At 38.7% G+C, this 27,121-nt stretch overlaps 1 protein-coding gene across 1 annotated transcript in view; it reads right to left on the bottom strand.

Annotated features, from left to right (window-relative positions):
* MAP3K15 (mitogen-activated protein kinase kinase kinase 15) overlaps positions 1 to 27,121 on the bottom strand; it is a 102,239-nt gene that overhangs the window by 73,110 nt on the left and 2,008 nt on the right. The window contains exons 2-4 of the mRNA XM_081327554.1: positions 12,544 to 12,683; positions 11,676 to 11,699; positions 2,484 to 2,677 (exon numbers count right to left, since the gene is read on the bottom strand). Of these exons, the coding sequence (XP_081183680.1) occupies positions 2,484 to 2,677; positions 11,676 to 11,699; positions 12,544 to 12,683 (358 nt within the window). The remainder of the gene's footprint in view (positions 1 to 2,483; positions 2,678 to 11,675; positions 11,700 to 12,543; positions 12,684 to 27,121) is intronic.

Below are 27,121 nucleotides of genomic sequence, written 5' to 3'. Positions count from 1 at the left end.
TCAGATTAAAGTTACAATGGCACCAAAAAAAATGACCTATGGCTGGTTTTCACACTTACATCTGTAGGGTCACATGATCAAAAATCAGCTGCTTAGCAGCTAGGATGTATTTATGATGGTTGCAGTGTCCCGGGGTCATGTAATCATCTTTTGCGACCTTCTGATGAGCAAAGTCAATGGGGAAGCCAGATTCACTTAACAACAGTGTTACTAACTTAAAAACTGCAGTGACGCACTTAACAACTATAGCAAGAAAGGTCTCAAAAAAGGGCAAAATTTACTTAACAACTTTCTCAGCAACAGATTTTGGGCTTAATTGTAGTCATAAGTCGAGGACTACCTGTACTATTGCTATATTTTGTTTTAAAAAATAACTATTTCTTCTGCAAACTACTTTAATCTTTTAAATTGCTTTTATACATTCCTTCCAAAGAGGAAGAAAGGGCTCAAAAACTCTGGATCTGCAAGCCCTAGGAAAACACTAAAACAATTAGGATGAACTTGTCTCTAGCCCTGATTCTATGCCACTAAGAATCCCTCTTCCAATTCCGCCTCCTTGGGTATAGGTTCTCCCACAGGGCTGTGTCGTGAGTAAGCTACTGTTTACCTTGGTGACCCACGACTACCTTGCCAAATCTGCTACGAATCATATTGTATGCAGAAGACACGACAGTGGTGGTTCTTATCCGGGATGACAATGAAGATGTTTATAGGGAATTGGTGAAGGCTCTAGTGGACTGGTGCAATAAAGTAACCTGGTTCTAAATGTTGATAAAACAAAGGAGATCATTGTAGATTTTAGAAAGAGCCAGCATAGTCATACTCCATTCAGTATCAAGGATGCAGCTGTAGAAGCGGTCAACAGAATTAAGTATCTGGGGGTTCAGGTAATTAACAATCTGAATTGGTCTCTCCACATCATCCTTAATGAAGTGTACAAACCAGCGTCTGCATTTCTTGCGTCAGATGAGGAGAGCACATCTTTCTCCGTCTGTCCCAGCCACTTTTTACAGAGGTGTGATTGTGTTGTGATTCAGGGTCAGCCTGTGGGTTCGGCAGTTGGGTTGGATGATTCAGAGGAGGAGGAGGGGGGTGTTGGAGAGGTTGCTGAGGGGGTTGGAGAGCTTGCTGATGAGAGCCCTCAGCCAGGCCGCTCCCACCTGGTTACGACACAGACCCAGCTGTGTGAGCCTGACAGCGTGGATGAAGATGACCCACAGCTGGCCCTGTTCAAGGACGCCCGACGCAGGAGGCAGTCAATCAGGAGTAAACAGAGGAAGGCAATGGGGCACCTCGGAAGGAGGCAGAGAGAAGCCACGCCCTGAACTGTTTAAAAGGGGAATGCGTGGGAGGGCTGGTTTGCTGAAGGCAACCGTTTGAATAGCTCCTGTTTCATGGTTCGTGTCTTGTTTTTGCTCTGTTTGCTTTTGTGTCCATAAATTTGGCAGGCTTAGTTCCAGCCTCTTGCCTTGTTGTAAAGGGGTTGTCCCTGCCTTATCTGCAGGGCCGGTAGTAGGCTGGTACAGAACAGATTGAAAGCATTTTAACAAACTGCATCACTGTCTGGTTTGGTGGCAGCAGTGCCTCAGATAGAAAGTCCATACAGAGAATGGTAAGGACAGCCAAGAAGATCATAGGAAGCTCACTTCCTGATATTCAGGATGCTGCTTATAAGTGCTATGTGCATAGAGCTCAAATCATTGTTAGAGACCCCACATACCCACTTCACGGTTTGTTTCTGTTGCTCCCCTCTGGGAGGAGGCTTCAAAGGACTTCTAGCAGGACTACCTGATTCTGTAATAGCTTTGTTCCCTATGCCATCCATCTGGAAACTAGCAAGATTTGTTTCTCTTGTCATGTACATGTATACATAACCCGAACTAGACTGTTTGTCTGTGTCATATAATATATGTGGGTACATGCATAATTCTGTATTTATTTATTTATTTTTGTCATATTTATGTAGTGAATATTGGAGGTGGTGAACCTTTGAGAGCTGTATGCAATGAAATTTCATTTTAATGTATGCCAATTAGTGTACATTCAAAGTGACAATAAAGTATTATTATTCTATTCTATTCTATTCTATTCTATTCTATTCTATTCTATTCTATTCTATTCTATTCTATTCTATTCTATTATTCTATTCTACTCTACTCTACTCTACTCTACTCTACTCTACTCTACTCTATGTGTCTTATTTCAAAATAGAATTTGAAGTTTCCTTTATTTATACACTTGTACAACTGGACGGATCACCAGTTCTTATTTTACTTATTATATCTTTAAAAACAGTTTCATGTTACTAGGGTTAGTTTATTAGAACAGATGCATAAGAAAGATCCAACTTGGATTAAATTACAAACACATCAGTGCATTAGGCAGAGGAATATTGTGATTGCAAAACATCCTGGAGCTTTCTTTTTAAAGAAAAAAATAGAAAAAGAAATGATTAATAAAACAATTAAAGAGTAATAGATTACCATGAGGTAATATGGATATCCTTGAGAAGGCTGATAAATTTGTCCATTAGTGGCACACAGAGTGGTCCTAAGATGGTGTCCCAATTAGGTTGGATGTACTCAGATGCTCTCCGCTGGGCATCACTTTCACAACAGAAACAATCATCACATGATGTTAGAGTGTATGGAATGAAGTGATAGTTGCCACTTGAAGCCTGAAGAAGACAATGAATTAAAATATTGCATATTAAAAAGAAAGCATAACAAAGATACAGAAATAAAATTTTAAAAGCTTCTTTGAAATTTATGCAAAATACATCCAGTTTTCATCCAGTTATCATAAAAGACTACATAAGAAATAAGAGACCATATAACTGTGCTGGACTCACCTTGAAAAGATCGGTCTCCTCTCTGCCATGGTTCCTACTGCTGCCTGGATCTGAGCCCGGGGGATGGTTACGCGTGCCTCCAGAGGCTAGATCGGGGCGTCAGAGGCCTTTTCCAGGCCGCTGCCACTTGGATCTGAGCCTGGGGGATGCTTCCATCTGCCTCCAGAGGCTGGATTGGGGCATCAGAGGCCTTTTCCTGGAAAAGACCTCCAATGCCTGATCCAGCCTCTGGAGGCATGCAGAACTGTCCCCCGGACTCAGATCTTGGCGGCAGCAGGAACCGTAGCAGAGAGGAGATGGATCCTTTCCAGGTGAGTCCAGCGCGGCAGGAAGGGAGGGGGGAGCATGAGGTATCTTAGTGGGTTGGGGAGGCCTTGGGGGCCTGTTCCATCACTAGGCCCTCCATGGCCTTCCTCACCCTGAGATACCTCATGTTCACTTAACGAGCCATGTCTGTCTTAATGAGCAAAGGAGTGATCTTGTTTAAGGTACGAGATTCATTCCAGGTTTCCAAGTTACAAGTGGAATGGGCAGGCTCCATTACATTCGTAAGTTAAGGACCACCTGTATATTTAGCTCATGGTTGAATTATTGGGTACTTGCTATTCTCTGGCCTCGATTTTCTTTTTCTTTTCTTTTTTATACAAGTTTTATTGTTTTTTTTAATATTTACATATACATGTATTTGTGAAGCAATACGGTGGTTGGGTAGTCAAAGTAACAAATAACAAGTTGTTTGTAAATAGTTCAGGTTGCATCAACAAGGATTCCCTCACTGATTCCCTGAGTTATCACATAGTCAAATTAATCAAGTTAATACATTTCTAGTTGTGACCTAGTCAATTAACAGAATTTTCAATATATTTTCACTGATACACATCAATATTCTGTTTTCAAGTTTTACCTAATTGCAATAAAATACTCTAGAGTAGCCTATAATATACAAAAGAAAGCTTAATTTTTGGGTAACCCACAATTCCCTATTTCAATAAAGAATAATTCTCTTGTCTACAAAACTTACATTGTTCGTTACAAAACATTCTTATGTTTTACCATTAAAGTCTAGTTTTCATCTTAACAAATCACCAATTATTAAAAAATATTTTTGTCTTAACCGTTCAATTATTAAAATACTCTTTTGTTATAAAATTCTAGATTCTATAGTATACTTCAAAATTATCTTCTAGAAGCTTAATTTTATTTTCCTTTAAATATCTAAAACCCAGGGCTATTTTCTCATAGAACGCTCAGAACGGAGTTCCGGCACCTTTTTTGGATGGAACCTTGTAGGGTAGGCAAGGCGGGTTGTATGACATATGTGAGTTCCGGCACCTTTTAAACTGATTTTATATTTAGGTTTTAGCAGTGTTTTTTTTGTAAAAGAAAAAGGTGCCGGAACTCACATATGTCACAAAAGGAAGGCGAGAGTTAAATTTAAAAAATTAGACTTGTCTCTTTTTTGGTATTTGTAAGAACAGAGCTTAAAAAATCTCTTTTGTTGGACTAAGGGGAATCTTTAAATATATATATATATATATATATATATATATATATATATATATATATATATATATACACACATATATATATATACATATATATATATACATATATATATATACACACACACACACACACACACACACACACACACACACATATATATATATATATATATATATATATGTGTGTGTATATATATATGTATATGGATCTTTGGTTATTCGGGTTTTTCCCCGCGTAGAACTAAAGTTGTAGGCGCAACGTTTCGACGGAATCCCATCCGTCATCATCAGGCTGGTGGCTTTAGCTTCTTTCTTCTGGGAGTCTCCCAGAAGAAAGAAGCTAAAGCCACCAGCCTGATGATGACGGATGGGATTCCGTCGAAACGTTGCGCCTACAACTTTAGTTCTACGCGGGGAAAAACCCGAATAACCAAAGATCCACATACAAATACCCGCGAAAACCTCAGAAAACATATATGTATATATATATATGTATATATATGTATATATATGTATATATATGTATATATATATATATATATATATATATATATATATATATATATATATATATATTTAAAGATTCCCCTTAGTCCAACAAAAGAGATTTTTTAAGCTCTGTTCTTACAAATACCAAAAAAGAGACAAGTCTAATTTTTTAAATTTAACTCTCGCCTTCCTTTTGTGCCAATCAGGCTTCCATCTTAGTGCCTTTAAATTCTTAAATGTGTCTCCCTTTCTTCCTCCACCTCTTATTTGAATCCGAGGAGTCCATCCAAATGACAGTTTTGCAGGTGTCCTCTTTATAGTCATTATTGCCTTTAATAGCTCAGTTTTTGATGTCTGATGTAATATAATTGTCATTAATTCAGTCTGGACTTTTTCTTCTTCTGTTTCCATCTGGCTTAGGTAGAAGGTAGTAGCTGATGTTGTTATCGTTTGATTAGCTGAATCCTCAATGTACTGTATTTGAAGATAGTGTCAAGGACAGCTCTGTTATTCAGTCAGCTCTCACAATAGGCAAAAGGTTTACTTGCTATTCCAAGTTTAGCCACAAGATGTCATCAATAGCATAGAATAAGTTGTGAAGTTCTTTTTTTCCGAATTAATATAAAGCTTTAGTATAATTAGTCCATTCTTTTTCCTTAAGTCACATCTTAAAACAGAAAATAGGGTAATAGATCCCCACCAAAAATAGGAGCTTTTTAATAAGTAGAAATAAGATTGCTTAATTTCTTTGCTTAATCAATTGGGGTTTTTTTTCTTCGACACTTTAAGGCTTGAAATGTTATTCCCCAAGTATACAAATGTGGTTTTTTCAAAAAAGGGGGAGGAAATTTTCAGAAAAGTCCCACAGGAAGGCAGATAGGGGGATTAGAAACGTCAGGTCTTGTTGTGATTCAGGGTCAGCCTGTGGGTTCGGCAGTTGGGTCGGACGACTCAGAGGAGGAGGAGGGAGGTGTTGAAGAGCTTGCTGGGGGGATTGGACAGCTTGATGAGAGCCCCCAGCAAGGCCCTTCTCATCTGGTCACGATGCAGACCCAGCTGTGTGAGCCTGACAACGTGGATGAAGATGACCCACAGCTGGCCCTGTTCAAGGACGCCCGACGCAGAAGGCAGTCAGTCAGGAGTAAACAGAGGAAGGCAATGGGGCACCTCGGAAGGAGGCACAGAGAGGCCACGCCCTGAACTGTATTTAAGGGGAATGTGTGGGAGGGCTGGTTTGCTGAAGGCAACCGCTTGGATTGTTCCTGCTTCTTAGCTCGTGTTTTATGTTTGGTGTCTTGTCTTACTCTGTTTTATGTGAATAAATTTGGCAGGCGTAATTCCAGCCTCTTGCCGTTTCTAAAGGGGTTGTCCCTGCCTTTTCTGCAGGGCCGGTAGCAGGCTGGTACAGAACAGGTCTCACCCAGGTCCTCCAGATTGCTTTGTTGTGCTAGATTGTGCTTTTGGTGTTCGGCAGGGAACGGCTTAATGATCGGCCTCTTCTTCGGGCCAAAGGAGCTGCTCTAGATTCAAGCGGAGGGCTGCCGCCCTTCCGCGATCACAGGGAGGGCCTCCTTGCGGTGGTTGCCCCTCCAGGGTGACTTTAGACCCTTTTCAGGGTCCTCCAATGAAGAAGGATCGGATGGCAGGGAGAAAGCTCTTCCTGCACGTCCAAAAGCGCCGTGCACGCAAACCGGAAGCCCCTCGATTTTCTTTAGGAAGATGTTTTATTACCAGACTAGATAACATCATCAGTGCTCTGATATGGAGGAATGAGGTTTGTTGGCTATTTTTACTCAACAGCTTGTCCTTGTATGGGCTTGGGCATATAATATGCTGATTTGTGATCCTGTTTTTTTCTTTCAATGACATGCTGTTATCTGGCAGTGAATTAATATAAGGTGCTGTTTTCTGCTAATCTAAAATTGATTAGTAGGTATTTGATAAAGAAGTGTGTGGTCTGGGCTGCTTGACCCTTTCTTTGACTTTTACATATTTCTTTTGAATGGTTACTAAATGGGATTTATTCCTATTTGTCTTCTGATTACTAACATGTCACAGTGCTGAGGTTATAGACCCATAGCCTTACTTTCTTTTACCCAGATAGTTCACAGTTGAAACTGTGACTGAACTTGTCTACATGCTGTGAAATCAATGCTTTTTCATCATACCAGTTTCTGATTCTATGGTTAGTCATCAGCCAGCAAGAAAAATAATCCATTCATTATCTCATTTTCCACAAATGGATGAACCTTTTTTCAACTCCCTCTGAACTGGAGATATCAGTTATCAAATGGAAGTGAATTACACAGTTTTACCAATTATACCTTTCTTTTATCTCTTTTCAAAATTGTTGAGACCAGAAAGAACATCTCTCTCTATTCCTATTTCCCATACCATACATAAATATATTGTATAATTTAAGGCCTTTAACGTAAAAAACCTGCACGTGCTATACTTTTCCCGTATAGGGAAGCTATACTATGTACATCTTTTTACTCATTTTGGTGTACCCTTTTTGTTAATGTAGGTATAAAAAGTTTGAACTATTCAAAGAATAGTAGATCATAGCAATTCCAAGGAAAGGGAGGTACCTTAGCTTCAAGATGGTAGGATCAAAACACACCAAATAGACCCTTTCCTTCCCTTCCGCTTTCCCCTCTATTACTATACTATCCCAGAATTCTGGCTCTAATCCTTCTTGTGGGGCTAGAACGATTTGTGAACAGCTAACCACAAATCACTATACACAGGAAGTGTCCCATTGTCATGGCATTAGAACTAAGACTTCTTCACAAGTGCTTCCTTTCAGCTGGCTACAGCTTCAGCTTCATTTATAGTGATTCCCACATGGAGAGATACCCATCAGGTCTGCAGCAGAGACATGAAAACTGACTGGTTCAAGAGCTCTGGATGTTCACTGAATGTTAAATTGGAGTGTGTGCCTGTCATCAGGCATTTTAATCATTGTGTGATTATAAGGAAAATAATATTAATTCTTTCTGCCTTTCCCAATGTTGATGTCTCTCGATATGTTTTGGCTGTACTCCCTTATCTCCAGATAATTTGAATATACTGTAAATAAATTTACAGGTGGTCATGTTGGGGAAGATGGAGCCAATACATCTTAGTTTATTCTGTTTCTTCTGTTAAATACGTTTTCTGTCTACTTAACCAGTTGACAGCTTACACTGTACATATACAAATACCTCAAATCAACAAAACAACGAGGTTTATTTTTTGTTTAACTGTGAAGCCTAAAAATGTGTTTTATACTTAACATTGCATATACCTAAGTATTTAAGAAGTGTTAAAAGGACAGGTGCCAAGAAGAAAAAATGAAAAGAAGAAAGTGCCACAAAAGACCTATTAGAAACAAACTTCCATAAATGTGTACCCCAGATGAAAATATCCTAACTTTGGATTTTTACTTATGGGCAGGCTGAAACAAGTTTAAAAGTCTTTGTCCTAAATAAATGAAAGGAATTCAATAGAATCTTTTTTATAAACATCTTTTTCCAGTATATCTGTATTGCAAACAGAAAACAATTGTATCCCACATACCAGACAAGGTAGATGTTAACTTTAAAGCGTGGATACATACCATTTGGTAAAATTACTAACACTGCTTATCAGATTGGTTGTGGGATCATGTTCAGTTCTTCAATTTACTAGTAACATTAAGGATCAAGGAGAAGAATTTCCATTGTAAATAAAAATATTTTGGTTTAATCTAAGAGTACTGGAAGACACAACTCATGTATAGTTAAAACAGGTTCTTTTTCATATAAGTTGTGACTGTTACCCTAAGAGCACTGCTGGCAAAGACTGGCAAAGACTGTGCTGGCTATTCTAAGAGCACAAAGAATTAAAACAGAGCAATCTTTAGAACGCTCAAGAAATGTTTACCTCAAAACCAGGACAGAGAAGCACATGTATAGCAACATTTATAAAAGTAAAGCGGAGTAAAAGAGTGATACATACTTTGCCCATCATACTACCACTATGGTATTCTGGAGGTAGCTGCAGTTGAAGCAAAGATTTATGGTTGGTAGCCTATTCCAAATTGTAATGGAGGAAGACAAGGATTCAGATTTTAAAAAGAAGACACATGGAAAAGAAAAGAATTGTTAAGAAAAAAAGGAAAACAGCAAAGTATTGATGTATATGTGTCAGTATGCTTGCCATGTAGTACATGTACAATACAAAGATTAATGGAATGTATAATTACAAACTTTCCATAGGAAGCAAGAATATTAATTGGATAATAATTACACTTAATTTTTCATGCTGAGATATGTCTATGGCGATTCTCACTCATCCAGGTCATGGTGGTCCCAAAGGTACTTTTCAAAAGGTAATTGCGCTTTCTTGTTTCTATCAGTTTCTTCTATTTATCAGTTTGTTCCTGAACTGAAGAATCTTCCGGGATGAGAAGCAAAACATTTTCAAGGAAAATACCCAAGAAAGTCCAGTTGCCTTTTGAAAAGCACATTTGAATCATGCTGGGATAATTCTTTAGGCTGAGTATTTTAATAATTTTAGAAGAAATCATTTGGAATGTGCATACACCAATTTCTGATAGAAATTGGCAGTCAGACTTCAAGGATCTTCAAACTTCAAAAATGGGCACAGAATATTGCAACCCTTCATTAAATGCAAGGCCAGGTCTGGTTTGGAAAAATAAATTCCAGGACATAAGAGGTTGTTGATAAGTCAAACTTTCTTTAGGACTGTAAATTAGTAACCTTTCATTTTAAATGTTTATTTTATAGGAATAAAGGAGAATAACATTTCATTTTAATAGTAAATTAGTCTTAAAAACAATAGTAATGAACCTTGAATTTTAAGTAAAATAAAGCTTAATTTCATAGTAGTGTGTTCATTCAAAACATATGTGAAACTACAGGTTTTTCCAATTTAGTTTAACTGAAGTCCAAAGGCCATATCCCAATGTAGAAACATTAACAGTTTATATAATTTCGGTTCTCAGCTGAATATACCCATTCTTTCTTCCCTAAAAAATTAATCTTATAATTTCAACACTTTAAAGGGGAGGAAATGTCAATTTATTATTTTAAATAATAAACATATAAAGAAAATATATTTACTGCAGTTCATAAATCTTTTTGTATTTTAAAACTTTTTAAATATAAAACAAACTAAGAGCAAGCATGGACACTCACTCCACAAGACTACCATATAATAAAAAAGTCATCCCTCATTAGATTATGAAAATTAGTATTACTTTCTCCAAAGCCGGCATCTTATCATGGAAATTTTAGCACTTTCCTTTAACTGAATGTCCAATTCTCCGTTCTTCTTTTGATTCACTATAGAATTGCAATCATTTTTACTATATGACAACTGCATATATCTGCCAATTTAACACAGTCAGATGCACATACCTGAATAAAAATTTCAATTGTCATAACTACATAGATAAAGCTAATATATCAAGTTCCACATGCATAATTAAGAGTGAACTATCTCAGCAAATTTATTTGACACTGACCATGCCATTTACTAATAAAACCTGCTGTCCTGGGAATCCTTAAGGAAAAAACACTAAACATTACTCCCCTGGAAAAGGAAATTATTCAGAGTTCTCTGGGAAGAGAGCTGAAGAGAACTCTTTCCAGCCAGATTAGTATTGCTTTTACTGTAATATTGTGGTGACACCACCAATATATTGTAGTATACTATAAGATTTATATGTGGGGTTTTTTTACATTTATCAAGCCATCAATCATTGTCTTCTTCCCAGCAACCAATCCTACATATTATTTAAATTTAGAATAACCATCTAGAAGAAAAAGGGCATCTAGAACAAGAATTTATGCAGAGATTTCTGGGTTTGTGATATTGCCATGCTGAGAATTACATAGTCTTCAATCCATATTTTTGTGGATCACATCCACCTAATTTATTCTATCCTTGCTATTTTACTCTACATTTCCTACTTGGACATTGCAGCAATAGAAATGAGAATTAACATGATTTATTTATTTATTTATTCATTTATTTATTTAACTAGTTAATTTATACTTTGCTGGAGTTAATTTATACGTTGCTGGAGAAAATCTAGCTAGTGAATTTAATATAAAGATGGAGATTCTTCTTCATTTGCATCCGCAAATGCAATATAGCAAAAAAACGACTAAAAACAAGCAGAGGTTGCTTTGATAGTGGCATCTGGCACTAGTATAGGTGCAAAAGTGCAGAATCAAGATTGCTATTTTAGATTTTGGTACTTGGGTAAGAGAATCTTCTTCACTACTACCCCATCTGCCCTTAAATTAGCTTTGCGAACCTAGGGCCTTAGGGTAGAGTGGTTGTCAGGCTTTTTTGTATTAGATGTTGAATTTGTCAACTCAAGAGGTTTTATCATTCCATTTGGATGACCATCATTCTTTTCTAATACTATGATGTTTCTTGCTTTTATAATTTGTAAAATGCCCAGTGTCAGGCAGCTCAAGAAAAAAATGCCGGAATGAATGAATGGATGGATGGGTGCTGCATATTTTTTCTTCATCGTATTAAAAGATACCTAAATTATTGTTATTTTTCCTTGCTCCTTTTACTGCTTATTTGTTTGAAGAAAACAGGTAAACAGGCAGCACCATCAGCAAACAGAAGGAGTAGGCCCACAAACATCCAAAATGTGTCAATGGATGCTTAATTTATTTAAAAAAAACAGGACAGAAAAACCTAGTGGAGAACATTCTTCAGCACATATTTGAATTCAGTTTTCATGCTTAGAGTTCTCTCAAATTGGCTGTTCTTTAGTATTCCCAATGTACATAAAGAAAAATAAGTGCTTGTATACTTACTGTGTTTTTCTGGGATACCATGTCCTGAAAAACAAAACAGGCAATCTTAAATAAATATAACAAGTAGCACAATTAAAAAACAATGATGCTGTTGGTTTGAACACTGAAAAGATTTAAATATGTGAATTTTACTATTTGATAAAAGTAATATATGGTGGTATTACTGTAAAGTCCCAAAAGACTGAAAAAAGGACATAGTAGAATGAAACAGATTTTGAAGATTATAATTTATTTATTAATTTAATTTATATGGCCATCCAATCACAGGAAGTGACGCTGGGCAGCATACAACAAATGCAATTTCATTTTAACGAGAGATATTCCTTTCAAATTTCACCAAACCTCTTCCAAATTCACTGAATTAGCACTACATAAACCAACAAATGCAGGGATTTTTATTGGAAGATATTCTTTATACTTTCTTTGGGAGAAAAGCTAATTAAACTGTGGAAGTAGGTTTTGATGTAAAAACTAACTTTCTATATAAAAAGTAAGTCTGACGCATACATAATTTAATTCCAATTGGAAATCATTCTTACACTGTAATGTTATATACAGTTTTGGCCATGTCTGAGATTTGGGCTTTTTTGCCATACAAAATAATCTTGAGTTATAATTCAGTTCTAATTTTTAATATTAATTTAATGTGGTTTTACTGTTCATAATTTATTACTGATATGTATTGAATTATCCAAGTATATTCAATGCAAAATTCAATAACGCTAACTAAATGTACCTAATTTTTGTTTTACTATAAATTTTAATTTTTTAAAAGGTATTTTTAAAAACTCACAGCTATATTTATTGCAATTGATTATAGTACCATATTTTTAAATCTTTCTAATGTAATAACAGAATAAAAGCATACCTTCAGTGACTGAGCCGTATCAGCATCCGTATCATGGTAAAGTATAACATTATTGGCCATGTCAAAGCTTTCACGTACCCCAAGGTGGTAGAAGAGGGAGGGTTGTCTGGAAAAATCACTCATATCCACTACTGCAACATCTATAATAAGAACATGGGAATAAAACTTGGGGGAAATTGTACGGAGTTATTTCTAAAGTTCTGCTTCTGAGACTAAAACAATTTGTCAGAGTTCCCACATCTGGTACTGCCCTTTTGGCAAAAAAAAAAAGAAAGATTAAAATGAAAACATGAAATAATTTCTGCACAAACTCCTGGACCTACGTAATGTAAACTTGTATGGCCAAAGATTTCAGACTTCGGAAATAAATCAGTCTTGCAAGTGATAAATAAAATCAAAGTTTATTTAAAAAGAGAAAGCAAAACTCATATTGGTTTGTAAATATTTGACAAAACTCCCTCCTCCCTAGCCCCAGCCTGACTGGTAAATGTTTTTCCACAGCTGGTGACATATGGAGAAGCTAAAGAAACAGTTCTAGAAATCACCATCCTCTACCTTAAGAATCCCTGTACACCACAGTATTATGAAGCCACAACAAATAAGTTTCCCTGTGAATGAAGATAGAAGAGGAGCTGGCAGTGGGGCCAGTAAATTGTATGAAAGTATTTTTGTACTAGGTCATGGATTAATACATAGTATATCAAATTAGCAATGTTGAAGAACCCTAAATTTGGATATACCCCACTGCTTTGGAATTTAAATCCCAAAGGTGCTTTTTCAAAAGGCAACTGGACTTTGGCATTTCCATGAATATGGCCGACTGAATACATGCTCAGGGAGGAATCCCTGAAGCGGGGTGGGGAGGTGCTGTAGCCTGTTTGTGGTTGAAGCCACCATTTTGAAATTTACCTTTCAAACTGACAGTAAGTTGTGCTTTTCATTTCTTAATCACCTGCAAGGACTATTAATATTTTTTAAGTCAAGATAAAAGAGGCTTTCTTTAGTCACAGCCTGCGACGTCTTTTTGAAAGACCTGTGCCATTTTAGGGATTTCTTTAGTGTTAAATAACAAGAAAGAAAGCTGCTAAGGCAAGCCAAAATAAGGAAGAGCCCCCCCAAAAAAAATCTGACAGAGAATCATAAACAAAATTTGATAAGTGTGATTTTAGTTTATTATCTTGGTAACTTGTAGCTTGGTCTTCTTTGCTGTGGGTAGCTAAATGCACGGCTTTTTTTTCTCATAGAAAGCTCAGAATGGAGTTCCGGCACCTTTTTTGGATGGAACCTTGTAGGATAGGCAAGGCGGGTTGTATGACATGTGTGAGTTCTGGCACCTTTTTCTTTTACAAAAAAAGCACTGGCTAAATGTCAACGCTGCTAACATTGAATGTTATTGCTTGACAAGAGATGAAGAAGTAGCTATTTCATATGTTAAACTTGTGTATTGCTTTAAGACATTTAGTTTAAGGTTGGGAGGGGGGAAGAGGAGGATTGCACCTTTCAAGGCCGTCTCTAACTAAGAAGATAAGATCTTGGCAGGTTTTCTAACTGAAGGGAAACTGATTCTTTAAATTAATTGGAGAATATGATTAATGACAAAATTAGAAAGGTGGAGAATTGTGTTTTAATATATTGTGCAAGGGGCGGGGATTTCACATTCCAGCTTCCTTCAAGCAAGCATTTGCTGGTATATTAGGCTAATAAAGGACTTTTAAGGTAAACAATGCCTCAGAGTCACTTGAAAAGCCCATAAGTCGGAAACTTCACACTAAAATTTAGTAACACTAAAATTTTCTAATACTTTTCAAACAGGGAGTCAAGATGGAGGAGCAAATTATTAGAGATACATTTGAAAGGTCTTTAAATAAAATCTACCAATTTGTTGACCAGCTGTGCTCCAAGGATGATTTAGAAAAACCTCTCAAATTACTCTAGAGATGCAAACAAGTTACTAAACTACTGAGGCAATTTCACAAGTAGCTGAAAATGCAGAGGAGTTCATTGCAAATTTGGAATACAAACCTGAAATTAACTTTTATCATGTGGTTTAAATATAAAACTCTCAACACAACTGAAAGAAGAGGGTCAAGAAAAGTGGCTAGTTTTAAAAAGACAAATTTGGGACTTTTCTTCAAGGACATTTACAAGGTTGAGAAATCCATGATAAAAAGGGAGGCTTATAACTAACTAGATAAGTTTCCCAGAGAAGAAGATTCTACCCCATGAAGACAAGCTGGAAGGAATGACTTAAACTTAAAAGAGTTAATTGGATCTAGGATGGATTTTTCTTGATTTGATATTTGTATTTGAAAGAAAGTCTTAATCCAAAATTTGAAAATGTAATTTTTTATGTAAAATGCTTAAGTAATTTTTAAAGTATGCAAAATGTTACTGAAAATGTATTTGAGAGTTCTTGTGTTAAGAGAAAGTTAAAGAAAACAATGTAGCAGTTTAAAGAAAACTGTGTTTTAAAAAGGATGTTTATAAAATGGGGAAAAATATTATTCTATAAGGATAGTGTCAACCTCTGGCTGAAAAGCCCAACTAAGGAAAACACCAGAGTCATTAATTACTCTAATGTGACCTTTACTGAGCAGAATCATTATGGCAGGTTCAAAGTGAAAGCTAGCTCTGACAAAATGGTGGGAAGCAGTTAATTAAAAGAACAAATCTCCTCCTGTCTCCTCTGACAGTTCAGGTCACATTATCTAATAGATCTCCAGGTAATTATTATGAGAAGACACTTTATTTCATCAAAACAAATCTTTGGCTCTCATGGTGATAACACCTGTGTTATGTCCGGATTGACGAGCAGAGACAGCGAGGCTTAGCTAGGAACATTTATTGAACTCACATATGTCAACTGACTAACAACGGTTAAACACTACCTTATATACTAACTGTTATTCAAAACGTAACCAATCCCCAGCCTTGAACCTCCCGCCGAGAAGTAACAGCCAATGGCTGCACTGGGTTTTTCCGCCGAAGGAGAACCCTCTCGTAACTAAGGACACAACACCCCTTCCCCCCTGGATGAAATTTACCATTGGATATAGTCCTTCAAGTACCCAGGAGGCTTATGCCTCCTGACTGGGTATCTGCTGACCATACTAGCTGCTGAATGGGTTTCAGTTCCACCATTGCCAATTGCCTCTGACCCAGGTGTGTGTATTGGTGTTTCAGATGGTGAATCCCTATCGGGCTGTTGTTGTTGATGCTGTTGTTGGGGTTCACTGGACTGACTGGACGACTCTGTTGGGCTGTCAGGGGACGCAATTTCTGTTTCAGCATTGCGAAACTGGGGGGTTGCTTCTATTGACCTGAATTGTATTTCCCTCCCATTACCCCCTGGTGCTGTGTTTACCCTGGCTGGGGAAGGAACAGTGTCTGTTGTGGTGTTCTCACCTACTTTGTTGGCTCGTACACATTCGGGGGCCCTTTTCCTTAACTGATCAATGTGTCTCCTAAGCAGTTGCCTCCCTTCCCCCTCAATTAAATACGACAGTGGTCCAGTTTTGTCAATTACTGCCCCAGGAACCCATTTGTCCCCTTGTCCATAATTCCTAGCCCAAACCATATCCCCAATGTTCAGAGACCGGGTTGAAACGTCCAGCTCTTGTTCAGCAGGTAGCCTGTCAGGGTGCAGCCTGTCCAGTTTTGTTGTTAAACGTCTGCCCCACCTCATTTCGGCTGGGCTCTTTCCTGTGGCCGTGCAGGGTGTGGTATGTTGGGCCAACAGGAACTGAGCCAGTCTCTGATGCCAGTTGCCGTGGATGAGTCTTCGAAGGGCGTCCTTGGCTGTCCTGACGTTTCGTTCTGCCAATCCGTTGGAGGAGGGGTGGAAGGGTCCCGATGTCGCGTGCCTAATCCAGTTGGCCTTGAGGAAGTCCTGAAATTCATTAGACGTGAATTGGGGCCCATTGTCAGAAACAATCACGTCAGGTAACCCATGAGTGGCAAAGAGTCCCCTTAAGACCTGTATGGTTTTGGCTGATGTCATGGACTTAACAGGCACAACCTCCAACCAGCGGGAGTAGCTGTCCACTACTACAAGGAATGTGAGGCCCTGGAATGGGCCAGCGAAGTCAATATGGATCCTAGACCACGGGTTCCTTGCCTCTTCCCATTTATGTACTGTTTTGTGTGCTTGCTCTGGTCTGGATCTCTGGCACTGATAGCACCCCGCAACTTTGACCTCAATGGCGTTGTCCAACCCTGGCCACCATAAATGGCTTCTAGCAAGAGCTTTCATACGCACAATACCTGGGTGCCCTTCATGAAGTTCCCCAATCACTGTGTTCCTATGATACTCTGGAATCACAACTCTGTTTCCCCATAAGATACACCCTAAGTGAGATGACAATTCATCCTTCCTTCTAAAGTACGGTGTGAACTTGGGGTCAGGATTTTTGTTGGGCCATCCCCCTTGTACCCATGCTGCTATCCTGCTGAGTATGGGGTCTCTTCTGGTAGCTGCTGCAATGTCTCTAGCCGTCAGGGGGCACTCAGGAAGTTCTTGTAGGGACATGATCTGTCCCACAGGTGCAGGGTCTGTGTCACTGTCCTCTAATGGTAGCCTGCTGAGGGCATCAGCGTGCCCCATCTCTTTGCCTGGCCTGTGTTTAATTGAGAATGTGTAAGCCGATAGGAAGATTGACCATCTGAGCATCCTTGGAGACATAATTTGTGGTGTTTGTCTATCAGTAGTAAATAATCCTAGCAGGGGTTTATGGTCAGTGTAAATGGTGAAGTCCCTACCGTACAGGTATCGTGGAACTTTTTTACACCTGCCACGATGGCCAATGCTTCCCGGTCAATCTGTGCATAATTCCGTTCTGCCTTTGTTAAGGTTCGGGAATAGTAAGCTATAGGCCTCTGTTGACCCAGATCATCCATGTGACTGATGACAGCTCCCACGCCATAAGGGGAGGCATCACAGGCTAAGAATATGAGTTTATTTTCTATAAAGTGAGTGACAGTGGAGTTGCTGGACAATATGTCTTTTAGTGTTTGAAAACTGGTCCTGTGTTTTTTCTGCCACTGCCACGGGGTCTTCCTATCTAAGAGTCTGTGTAGGGGCTCAGCTATAGCTGCTTTGTGAGGCAGGAATGTGTATAAAAATTAATCAAGCCAAGGAAGGCTTGTAATTCCGCCTTGTTCTTAGGTTCTGGAGCTAATTTAATTGCTCTAATTTTTCCTTCTGTTGGGTGGATGCCCTGGGCATCAATCCTGAACCCTAAGAATTCTGTTGATTTTACCCCTATGCAACACTTATCTTTTTTTAATTTCAACCCTGCCTCTCTAAATTTCCCCAGTACCTGTTCTAGCCTCTCAGCTAGGATGTCCTCAGTTTTTCCAGCGATGAGGACATCGTCAAAGTAAGGGCATACACCTGGAATGCCCTTCAAGGTCCTCTCCATCACCTCCTGGAAGATGCCTGGAGCTGCAGCTATCCCGAACTGAAGTCTGTGAACGCGGAACGCCCCCTTGTGGGTAACTATCGTTTGAGCCTCGGCGGCTTCCTTAGACACAGTAAGTTGCAAGTACGCCTGCGCCAAGTCAAGCTTGGCGAAGATGGCGCCGTCCTGGATCGTCGCGAGGACCTGCTTCACCATCGGGACCGGGTAAGCATGTTTTTTCATTGCGAGGTTTAGGGTGGCCTTATAGTCGGCACAGATCCTCACATCCCCGTTCGGTTTCAGGGGTATGACGATCGGTGTCTCCCAAAGACCCCCTTCAACTGGTTCTAAAACGCCCTGGCCTACTAGCTTATCTATTTCGGCCTCGATTTTCTGTTTAAGGGCGAAAGGCACCCTCCGGGCCTTAAGCCTAATGGGCCTGACTGCTGGGTCTAAATTAAAGTTAATGGGGGGTCCTTTGTACCTCCCTAGTGACCCATCAAATACATCTGCGAAGTTATCGCAGACGGATTTGAGGGTTTTCCTTTGTATAGAGTTAATTCCCCCAACCCAGATGCCCAAGGCTGAGAACCAATTAAGGCCTATAAGGCTAGTTATCTGGCCTTCAGTGACTAGAACAGTTAATACTCCACTAAACCCCTTGTATTTAACCTTAATGCTAGCCTCTCCCACTAATTCTATAGGTGTTTTTTGGAAATCAGCTAGTTGTAGTTCGGTGGGTTTAAGGGGAATTCTATGGCCACTTCTCCTTTCTATGTAACTCAGGGTGTCCCTTGAAATTATTGATACAGAGGCCCCTGAGTCCACTTCCATCTTGCAAGGAATGCCTTGCATTTGAACTTCTATCCTCAATTTAGGCCTCAATATGTGGTTGATTCTTGGGGTGTAATTAAATTTAGGGTTTCCCACGTGGTTGACCCTCGCCCCAGCCCCCGGGTTGGAAGTGCGCGCCTCTAGTCTAGGGACTTCTCTACCACTCCGATTGGGGGTTACCTCACCTGTGGGCCAAACATCGAGCTCGTGGAGACGGTTGTCGCGCGGTCGGCTTCGGCAGATGGCCTGAATGTGGCCCGTTTTTCCGCAGCCTCGACATTTTGCATTTCTGAATCTGCATGTCGAACGTTGATGGTTTCCCCCGCAGCTTCCACACTTCGTTTCTGGGTCGCGAGGTCTGTTTGGAATGTCCCTCTGGGGTCGTTGGTACGCGGGCGGTTGCTGTCTTCTGCTTTGGTCGGGTCCGTCGGCGCGTGATGGTCTCGGCGCCATCTTTCCGAACCTTCGGGTGATCTCCGCAACATCAGCTTCCCACTGGTAATCCACCTCCCCACCGTCCACATGGCTCTCAAGGTTTACTTCGGCTGAGGCAGCCATGCTGTTGTAGGGGGGGTCGCGTCTGCCGGTAGATTCGTATGTTAGAAGGAGGTTGCCAGTAGGTTTTGAGATGATACGGTTTTGCAATTGTTCATCACGAAGTCCCAAAACCACTCTGTCCCTAATACGAATCTCCAGATTGTCGTATTTGCAGCGCAGGGCTGCTTCTCTGACCGCCGCCACAAACTGTTGAATAGATTCACCCGGCCGTTGGTTCCGCTTCTCGAATATCCGCCGCCAAAACAGCTCCGACCTTTTAGGGGTGAAATGGACCTTCAGCTTGGCCAACAGGTCAGCGTACGATACGCTGGAGACTGGCAGGGGTTGGCACAGGCCTACGGCTACCCGGTAAACCGGTGTGCCGCTGATTGTTAGGAGAGCCGCCGCCTTTTTCCTGTCCTCCGTGATCCCGTTGACCAGCATGAACCCCTCGACTTGACCGACATACTCCTCCCAGTCTTCGGGGTAATTAGGGTCGAACTCCTTCAGCGACCCCACTTGTGCCATACTTTAGGTCTACTCTCTTGCTGCTCGGTTGACTGTGGTTCAAATTTCCCGCTTTCCGCCCGGTCGGGTTTTTTTTGTTTGTTTTTGTTTTTTATTTCTTTTCCCCCGGCTCCTTCGCTGATCTGCCGTCACATCCCACCTTCGTCGCCACTGTTATGTCCGGATTGACGAGCAGAGACAGCGAGGCTTAGCTAGGAACATTTATTGAACTCACATATGTCAACTGACTAACAACGGTTAAACACTACCTTATATACTAACTGTTATTCAAAACGTAACCAATCCCCAGCCTTGAACCTCCCGCCGAGAAGTAACAGCCAATGGCTGCACTGGGTTTTTCCGCCAAAGGAGAACCCTCCCGTAACTAAGGACACAACACCTGTGGATTCAAAGGATTCAAAGTTCACCACATCTCCCTCCCCGCATCTGTTGGCAAGCTAGAAGCACGCAGCAGTCCTAAAGGCAGTAGGGTTTATAGCTTGACAGATAATTTGGAGGGTGGGAGCTAAATTCAATACTGAAGTTCAAAGCCTGTATGTTAAGAAGTTAAAGAAAAAGATGTATTAGAAAGTTTTGATTCTAGAAAAGTGTTTAAAGAAAATTTAGCATTCTTAAAAAAAAGGGCGGTGGAAAAAGAATCCGAAAGAATACAGTGAACCTTGTTAAAAAGAATAGTTTACAAAGATTATTTGTGTGTGTGTGTGTACACATATATACATACACACACATAAAGTGAATTTGTTTTAAGAAAATGCCACAGGCATCCCCAAGAGAAGGCAAATTTAAACCAAATAAGGTTTTACTGTGATCTTTATTAATTCGTTATAGTTGAGTAATGTAATTTGCTTTATTTTAAAACCTAAAAAAATGTGGATTAAAGATTATTTTTACTGATAGTTTCCAACCCATAGTTGCTTTCCTGGCAGCTATAATAAACCTTAAAACAAATTAAAATTAACAAGTTTAAATCAATAAAAACACAAATGAGAAAATACAAATACATAATGTATCTTAAATACTAATTATGTAATACTAATTATATATACATGCAAGGTACACATGTACACAATCATGCACATATTGTAAAAATACAGGTGTTGTTGTTAGCTGCAAAGTTGTGTCCGACCCATCGCGACCCCATGGACAACGTTCCTCCAGGCCTTCCTGTCCTCTACCATCTTCTGGAGGCTGTTTAAGCTCACGCCTACTGCTTCAGTGACTCCATCCAGCCACCTCATTCTCTGTCGTCCCCTTCTTCTATTGCCCTCAATCTTTCCCAGCATTAGGCTCTTCTCCTGCCTTGGACAGTAATCATTCACAATGGTGATGAAAAAGTAACATTACCGCCAATGCCTGCATTTATGATCTTCGCAGCCTATCTCTCAATCCTGCATTCACCACTGCAATCAGTACATGTTCCTGTGTCTGACTTTTTTTTTCCTTTTCCTCATCAATTGCAACCTGGAGAGACTACTTAAACAAGTTCTCTCTTCCTGAGCTGCTTTTTATTACAGTGCTTCCCTTAAAACAGGGGTCTCAATCTGCCGGCCCACGGGCTGGATGCATCATAGTCAAACCACGCCCACCCCATTGCCAGCAATGGCAAAAGTCACGATACATCGCCACACATCACGTGATGTTACGAGTTTGACACCACTGCCCTAAAAGTACTAACTGCAAGTTAAGCTCAGCTCTACAACCTTAGTTGATTAGACTCCTATAACAACCTCTCAGCTGCTACCTGCAACTGACAAGATTCTAATCAATTTCACACTAAAGGCTTTTGTTTGCTTAAGAGTGATTCATGGCTCGCTGTGTGCCTGCTTATTGTGTTGTAATCTCTTCCTCTCCAAAGAATGTAAGTTCAAACATCTCTTTTTCCAAATTATCCCAGCACTGAGGTGAGCATTGTAAAGGATGGAGAAATGGGGAAAAAGACTCTAAGAGTTGTCCTTTTAACCCATTTCTTTATGAGTTGAAATCTGGAAACCTTCCTTGCTATTTTGGCTCACTTGGAATTTTGGGATCACATCTTTCTAATGCTGGAAAGGAAAGCTGTTGTAAAATCGTAAGCAATCATGGTCATGTGATTTTTCACTTAGTGGCCATTTTGCTTAATATTCAAGTTGCTGGTCCAAACTGAAGTTCCTAAACAAGGACTACCTCTATAATTACATTTTTTCCCATTCACACTATCTATTAACTCAGTAAATTTCTGTTAAATCTAAGGTGGTTCTATCAAGTATATGCTTAGATTTCAGGTTACAGAACTAATAGGAACAGTAATACACACAAACATATGCCCACAGTATGGTACTGTGTTACAATTGTACTCAAACACTAGATCTATCATAATTTTCCTGGAACATTCATTACTGGCTAAAAATAACAGAGCAATTTGTTTCCTGTGAATTGTATTACCCTTAAAAATTGTATCTAAACTTATGACCTCTATTTTATAATTTATTTATTTAATTATTTATTTAATTCCATTTATATCCCGCCCTTCTCCGAAGACTCAGGGCGGCTTACAAGCTTAATGATGTCACAATCAATAAAATTATTAGAAGTAGCATGTCAGTCCTTCCTAAGTCAGGAAACAGATTCCTCAAAACTAACTAGAACTCAATTTTATTGAAAAAGGCTGTAGTGATAGAATCCTGAAGGACTATTTTTCCTTCCCTCTCTCTTATACCACAATATATTCAAAATCCTATGATTTAAGTAACTACCAGAATTGGTGTTGAGTGCTCTAAAAAGCAATAAAATAAAATAAAAGAGAAATATTTTTAAACAAGGAAAGTAAAATTAGTCGCCTAACCTCTTTTTCATTTTGTTAAAGAAATCTATGTCGGCTCTAATCATTGCAGCAACATTATCTAATTTTCATGTGATAAAAACATTTGCCATGTTTATTGTCAGTATTGGCTAGGAAAGAAATTAATTGCCAGCAGTTCAGCCCCCATGGTCATATAAAATTAGCCATTGCATTGCTAACTCTCTACACTTATAAGCTTTTACTAAATAAAAACTGCTAGTATAAAATACATTGTATACTAATATATCAATCAGTTGATTCCTGATACACTGAGAACTGTAAGTTTTTCTTCAACTTACAAAGCCCAAAGATCTCCAATTCCAGTATCATGGCTTTATGGTTATAGCCATGGATGCAAATGAGAAAGGCCTTTTAATTTTCTTTGTAGTGGACTTGCAAAACTTACATCCTACTTTTTTCTCCTGCAGGAGCTGCTTTTCCTTCTCATCTTAACAACTGGAAAACATAAGCAACAAATATTAAGAATGAAACAAAAGTAGAGGTAGAAGAGGAAACTATAGCTAGAAAAAATGTTTGCTAGCATCTCACCTCCTGGAGAAGTATGAACCCAAACACACTGAGGCCTGCCTTCACAGCATCCTCTGGATAATGGTACAACATTACAGCAAACTGGTTTAGCTACTTTCTGTCTTTAAGATGACCTGTTCCTTTTCTATCTTCTATTCTACTCAACCATAACACAATATATTAAAGACTCAGCCTATAAAGATAAACTCTGCTTAATAAGCTTGCAATATTAAAGGTGAATAGGCCTTGTGACTCCAGATTCATAAAGCCAACGTCAGTGTGATCTAGCTTTTCTAATTTGCTCAAACTACCACCTATTAAACCAAATCATTAATTTATTTCACTCATTTAGATCAAAAGATTGGCTATATCATCAGTATAACCAAACAATATCACCTACAAAAATCTTTCTTTTACCTGTAATGTATGTTTAACTTAAGTCTTGTTATTCTGAACATGCACATTTGGAAGGCGACACATAAAATTATCTTTCAAGAATACATTTCGTGCCAATCTTCATTTGATGTCATATAATACATTCTATAAGCCAGGCTACCATTATCTATTTGATTTTCTTCACTTTTTGCATCATTCTTATTTAATTTATGTATTTATTCCACGCATCTCAACAACAGACAAATATTTTTCATATATTTCCCCTAGGAAATAAATTATACTCACATACTCTTTCCAAGAATGTAATGATATCAGTATGAAGACAGATGCAATTTCAGACAGTAACTCTATTCTGAATTCCTACTGCATGAAATAAGACAAACCTACTGACTTTGCCTAGAACCAAGATATTTATCTCTGACCAGGTACTTTTTTCACACTGGAAGGAAACAAGTTAGGGAAAATGTATAGAATTTGGCTTCTGGAATCACCTCCACCTTCTTAATAGCAACTTTACCCTGGGTCAAGGTCAGCAATATTTTAAGCCATTGCCTAACATTCAGAGCCAGATATTTTCTGGACTTCCACAGCCACTCCAAGACCCAACCTGATTTGGTCTGTGTCTGAACTTATGCTGGCTTCTTCCACTATACTGAATTTGGTCTGTTTCTTTTGAACAGAAAGGCCCTTTACGTAGTTTCTTCTATCGTTCATTGGGTTGGGAAAGAGTAGAAGTCTCCCATTAATTATGGGTGATTAATTTTCCATTATTTTTCAACAAAATATTCTGCATTCCCAGAAAAATTGATGAGTCCAAATCAGGAAAAGTTACTATTTCAAAGCTAACAAAGTTTTTCCCATGGTTCTCATATAAGTAGACCATATATATTAAATCAGTGTTTTTCTTGCTTTATTGAGGTTCACCATATTGTACTCTTCCATGGTTTCTTTCAATTGACTTTCTCTATGCTTTTGTCAATCTCCATTTTACAATTTAAAGCTTTTATCTCGAAGTATATTACAACAGTTTTATAAGTGTGGATTTCTAATTCTTCAAGCTGAGCTCCATCTGTATATTTGTTAGTGCTGTATGTTAGTACATACAGCGCAAGAGTTCAAGTATAAAAATATTTTATGGCATAGTTCCTTTCTCAGTGAAATGTCAAAATCAAGTAGCTGACATAACTTTTCCAATTATATAAAGGAGTGTCTTTTCACAGATTAAAGTCAGCAGGATGAATTGGTGAAAACCAATTACAGATAAGCCAATTCCAAAACAAATATATGAAGGAAAAGTAAATTGGCTTGAGAAAGAAAGGGAGACTGAGAAATATATTTTTTCATTAAGCAGATATGTTCAAAACAGATATGAAATTTAAATAACAAAACAGACTATATGAAAAGTGGACATGGTAGTGTGGAAAAACAGCACCCCTTCCAGAGAAAGAAATACTTAGGGAATATTAAAAGGCAGAATATTATATTTCCCCAAAGGATGTTAATGGGAGAAAAGCCGATCCAGTTTTCTTAATAGCCCCAGGTAGAGACCAGCTCTGTAGAAATGCAGATTAGGTGATTCATTCAGGAAGAATGAAGCTTGGAGCTGATGAGATTAGAAAGACAAAGACCACTAAAATCTATATCCCCCAACCAAATGCTAAAAACATGACATTTAGGACATAATAGGATTAACCCACCACCATCAGATTACCAAAAGGACATGCTCAAAAGCTCAGGTCAAAGTTCATGCCACAGGAAAAGAAAACAACCTCAAACACAAAGCCCAAGAAGTTATAAAAACCCACCACTCCCAGCTACGTGTGGTCAGCTTTCCCAGAGACACATTTCTGTCTGGCTCTGCTCTTCTATAAAGTATAAGCTTCTTTCTAAAGCACTCTCCATTTTCTTTATTCCTGGCTTGGACTGGACCCTGATGAAGATTTTTCTTTCAACAGTAGAATTAAGGAAGATTAGCAGAGATTGAAAGATGCAGTTAATGGTTCTAGAATAAATCAAATTTCATTATTATTGTAGGAAGAATCCAGAGAAAGAAATATTTGGGGAAATATTAAAAAGGCAGAATATATTTCCCCAAAGGAATAATGGGAGAATATCTTTAAAAAAAGACAGAAACCAGCCCCCAGAAATCAGCCCACCCCCTAGGCAGAAACCAGTTTTTAGAAATGCAAATTCAATAATCCATTCAGGAAGGTTGGAGCCAGGAAGCTAGAAATTAGGAAAACAGACACCTAAAATCTACATATCCCCACCCAAATTCTAAGGACATAAGACATTAACCCACCAATACCAAAAGGGCACAGACTCAGGTCAAAGTACGTGACAAAGGAAATAAAAAGCCTCAAATAAATAAATAAATAAATAATAAATAGGAACAGGAAACAACTTCACGAGCCCCAGAAGGTATAAAAGCCCACCACTCTGCTCCATGTGGTCAGTTGTTTTTTCAGAGCCCTCTTTCTATCTGGCTCTCCTCTTCAATAAACTACAACCTTCTTTCTAAAGCGGTCTCCACGTTATTTATTCCCAGCTTGGACTGGACCCTGATGAAGATTTTTCTTTCAACATTCTTTTCTCTCCTACCTTTACTTTCTTTTTTTATTTCTTACACTTTGCTGACCCAAAAGGGAATACTGTGATATATATGTAGACTTGCATTATTTTGGATAATGTAACATGTGTTCTTTTGCTACATACTTAGAAATATGAAGTGATTCCAATTACACACTGCATTTTAGCTGTCATTACACAAATCAAGTAGCATGTTATTAAGAACCAAATGGCTATCTGAGATGGGATTAGAACCTGCCTTTCCCATTATTGACCTTGTCTGGCCTCCAAAACTAAACAAAGACAGATTTAATAAATTCTTTGACAGAATACCAGATATGTAAACTAGACTGGGAAATCAGAAAACATCTTCAAAGGTAACAGAAAAGTCCTTCTGTACTGATGACAAGAAAACTCCATCAATTGGTCCATGAAATCACCAGGAATTCAGCTCAACTCAAACAAAACGTATTTTTCCCCTCCATATAAAGCCAATTCCCTTTCTTCCTTTGAGCAAGATTCACATACAATATTGCAAATTATGTATTGTGCTTATTTCTGGCATTGTGTGTTGAACAATCATAGATAACTACTCTTACGGCTAGGCACAGGTATTTATTCCCAAATATTCTTCAAATTCACATGCCTTCTAACCCAGGCCAATATATAATAGCTGCTTTCTTCACTACTATCAAGCTGCCTTCAGAGAAGGCATTTAAAGCAGAAAGGGGTAATCAGAGAACAGACATTCTTCTTTAGCTCCTTAGTTTGACTTTGTAAAAAAAATGTTAGGACCATGGTAAGGTAACTATGCACATGCCCAGAGTACCAACACTCCAACTCTATTGCAAGTAGCACACTTCTGGGAATTCTAAAGATCGCATTATTACCTACTGGCTTACTTTCTAGTGAGTCCCTAAATAGGCAGTTCAGAGATAATGTAAACTAAGGACAAAGTAGCCCATGTGAT

This window comes from Vipera berus, assembly GCF_964194415.1.
Source record: "Vipera berus genome assembly, chromosome: 4".
NCBI lineage: Eukaryota > Metazoa > Chordata > Lepidosauria > Squamata > Viperidae > Vipera > Vipera berus.
The sequence above is the reverse complement of the archived record's forward strand: the minus strand, read 5'-3'. Positions and strand labels throughout refer to the sequence as shown.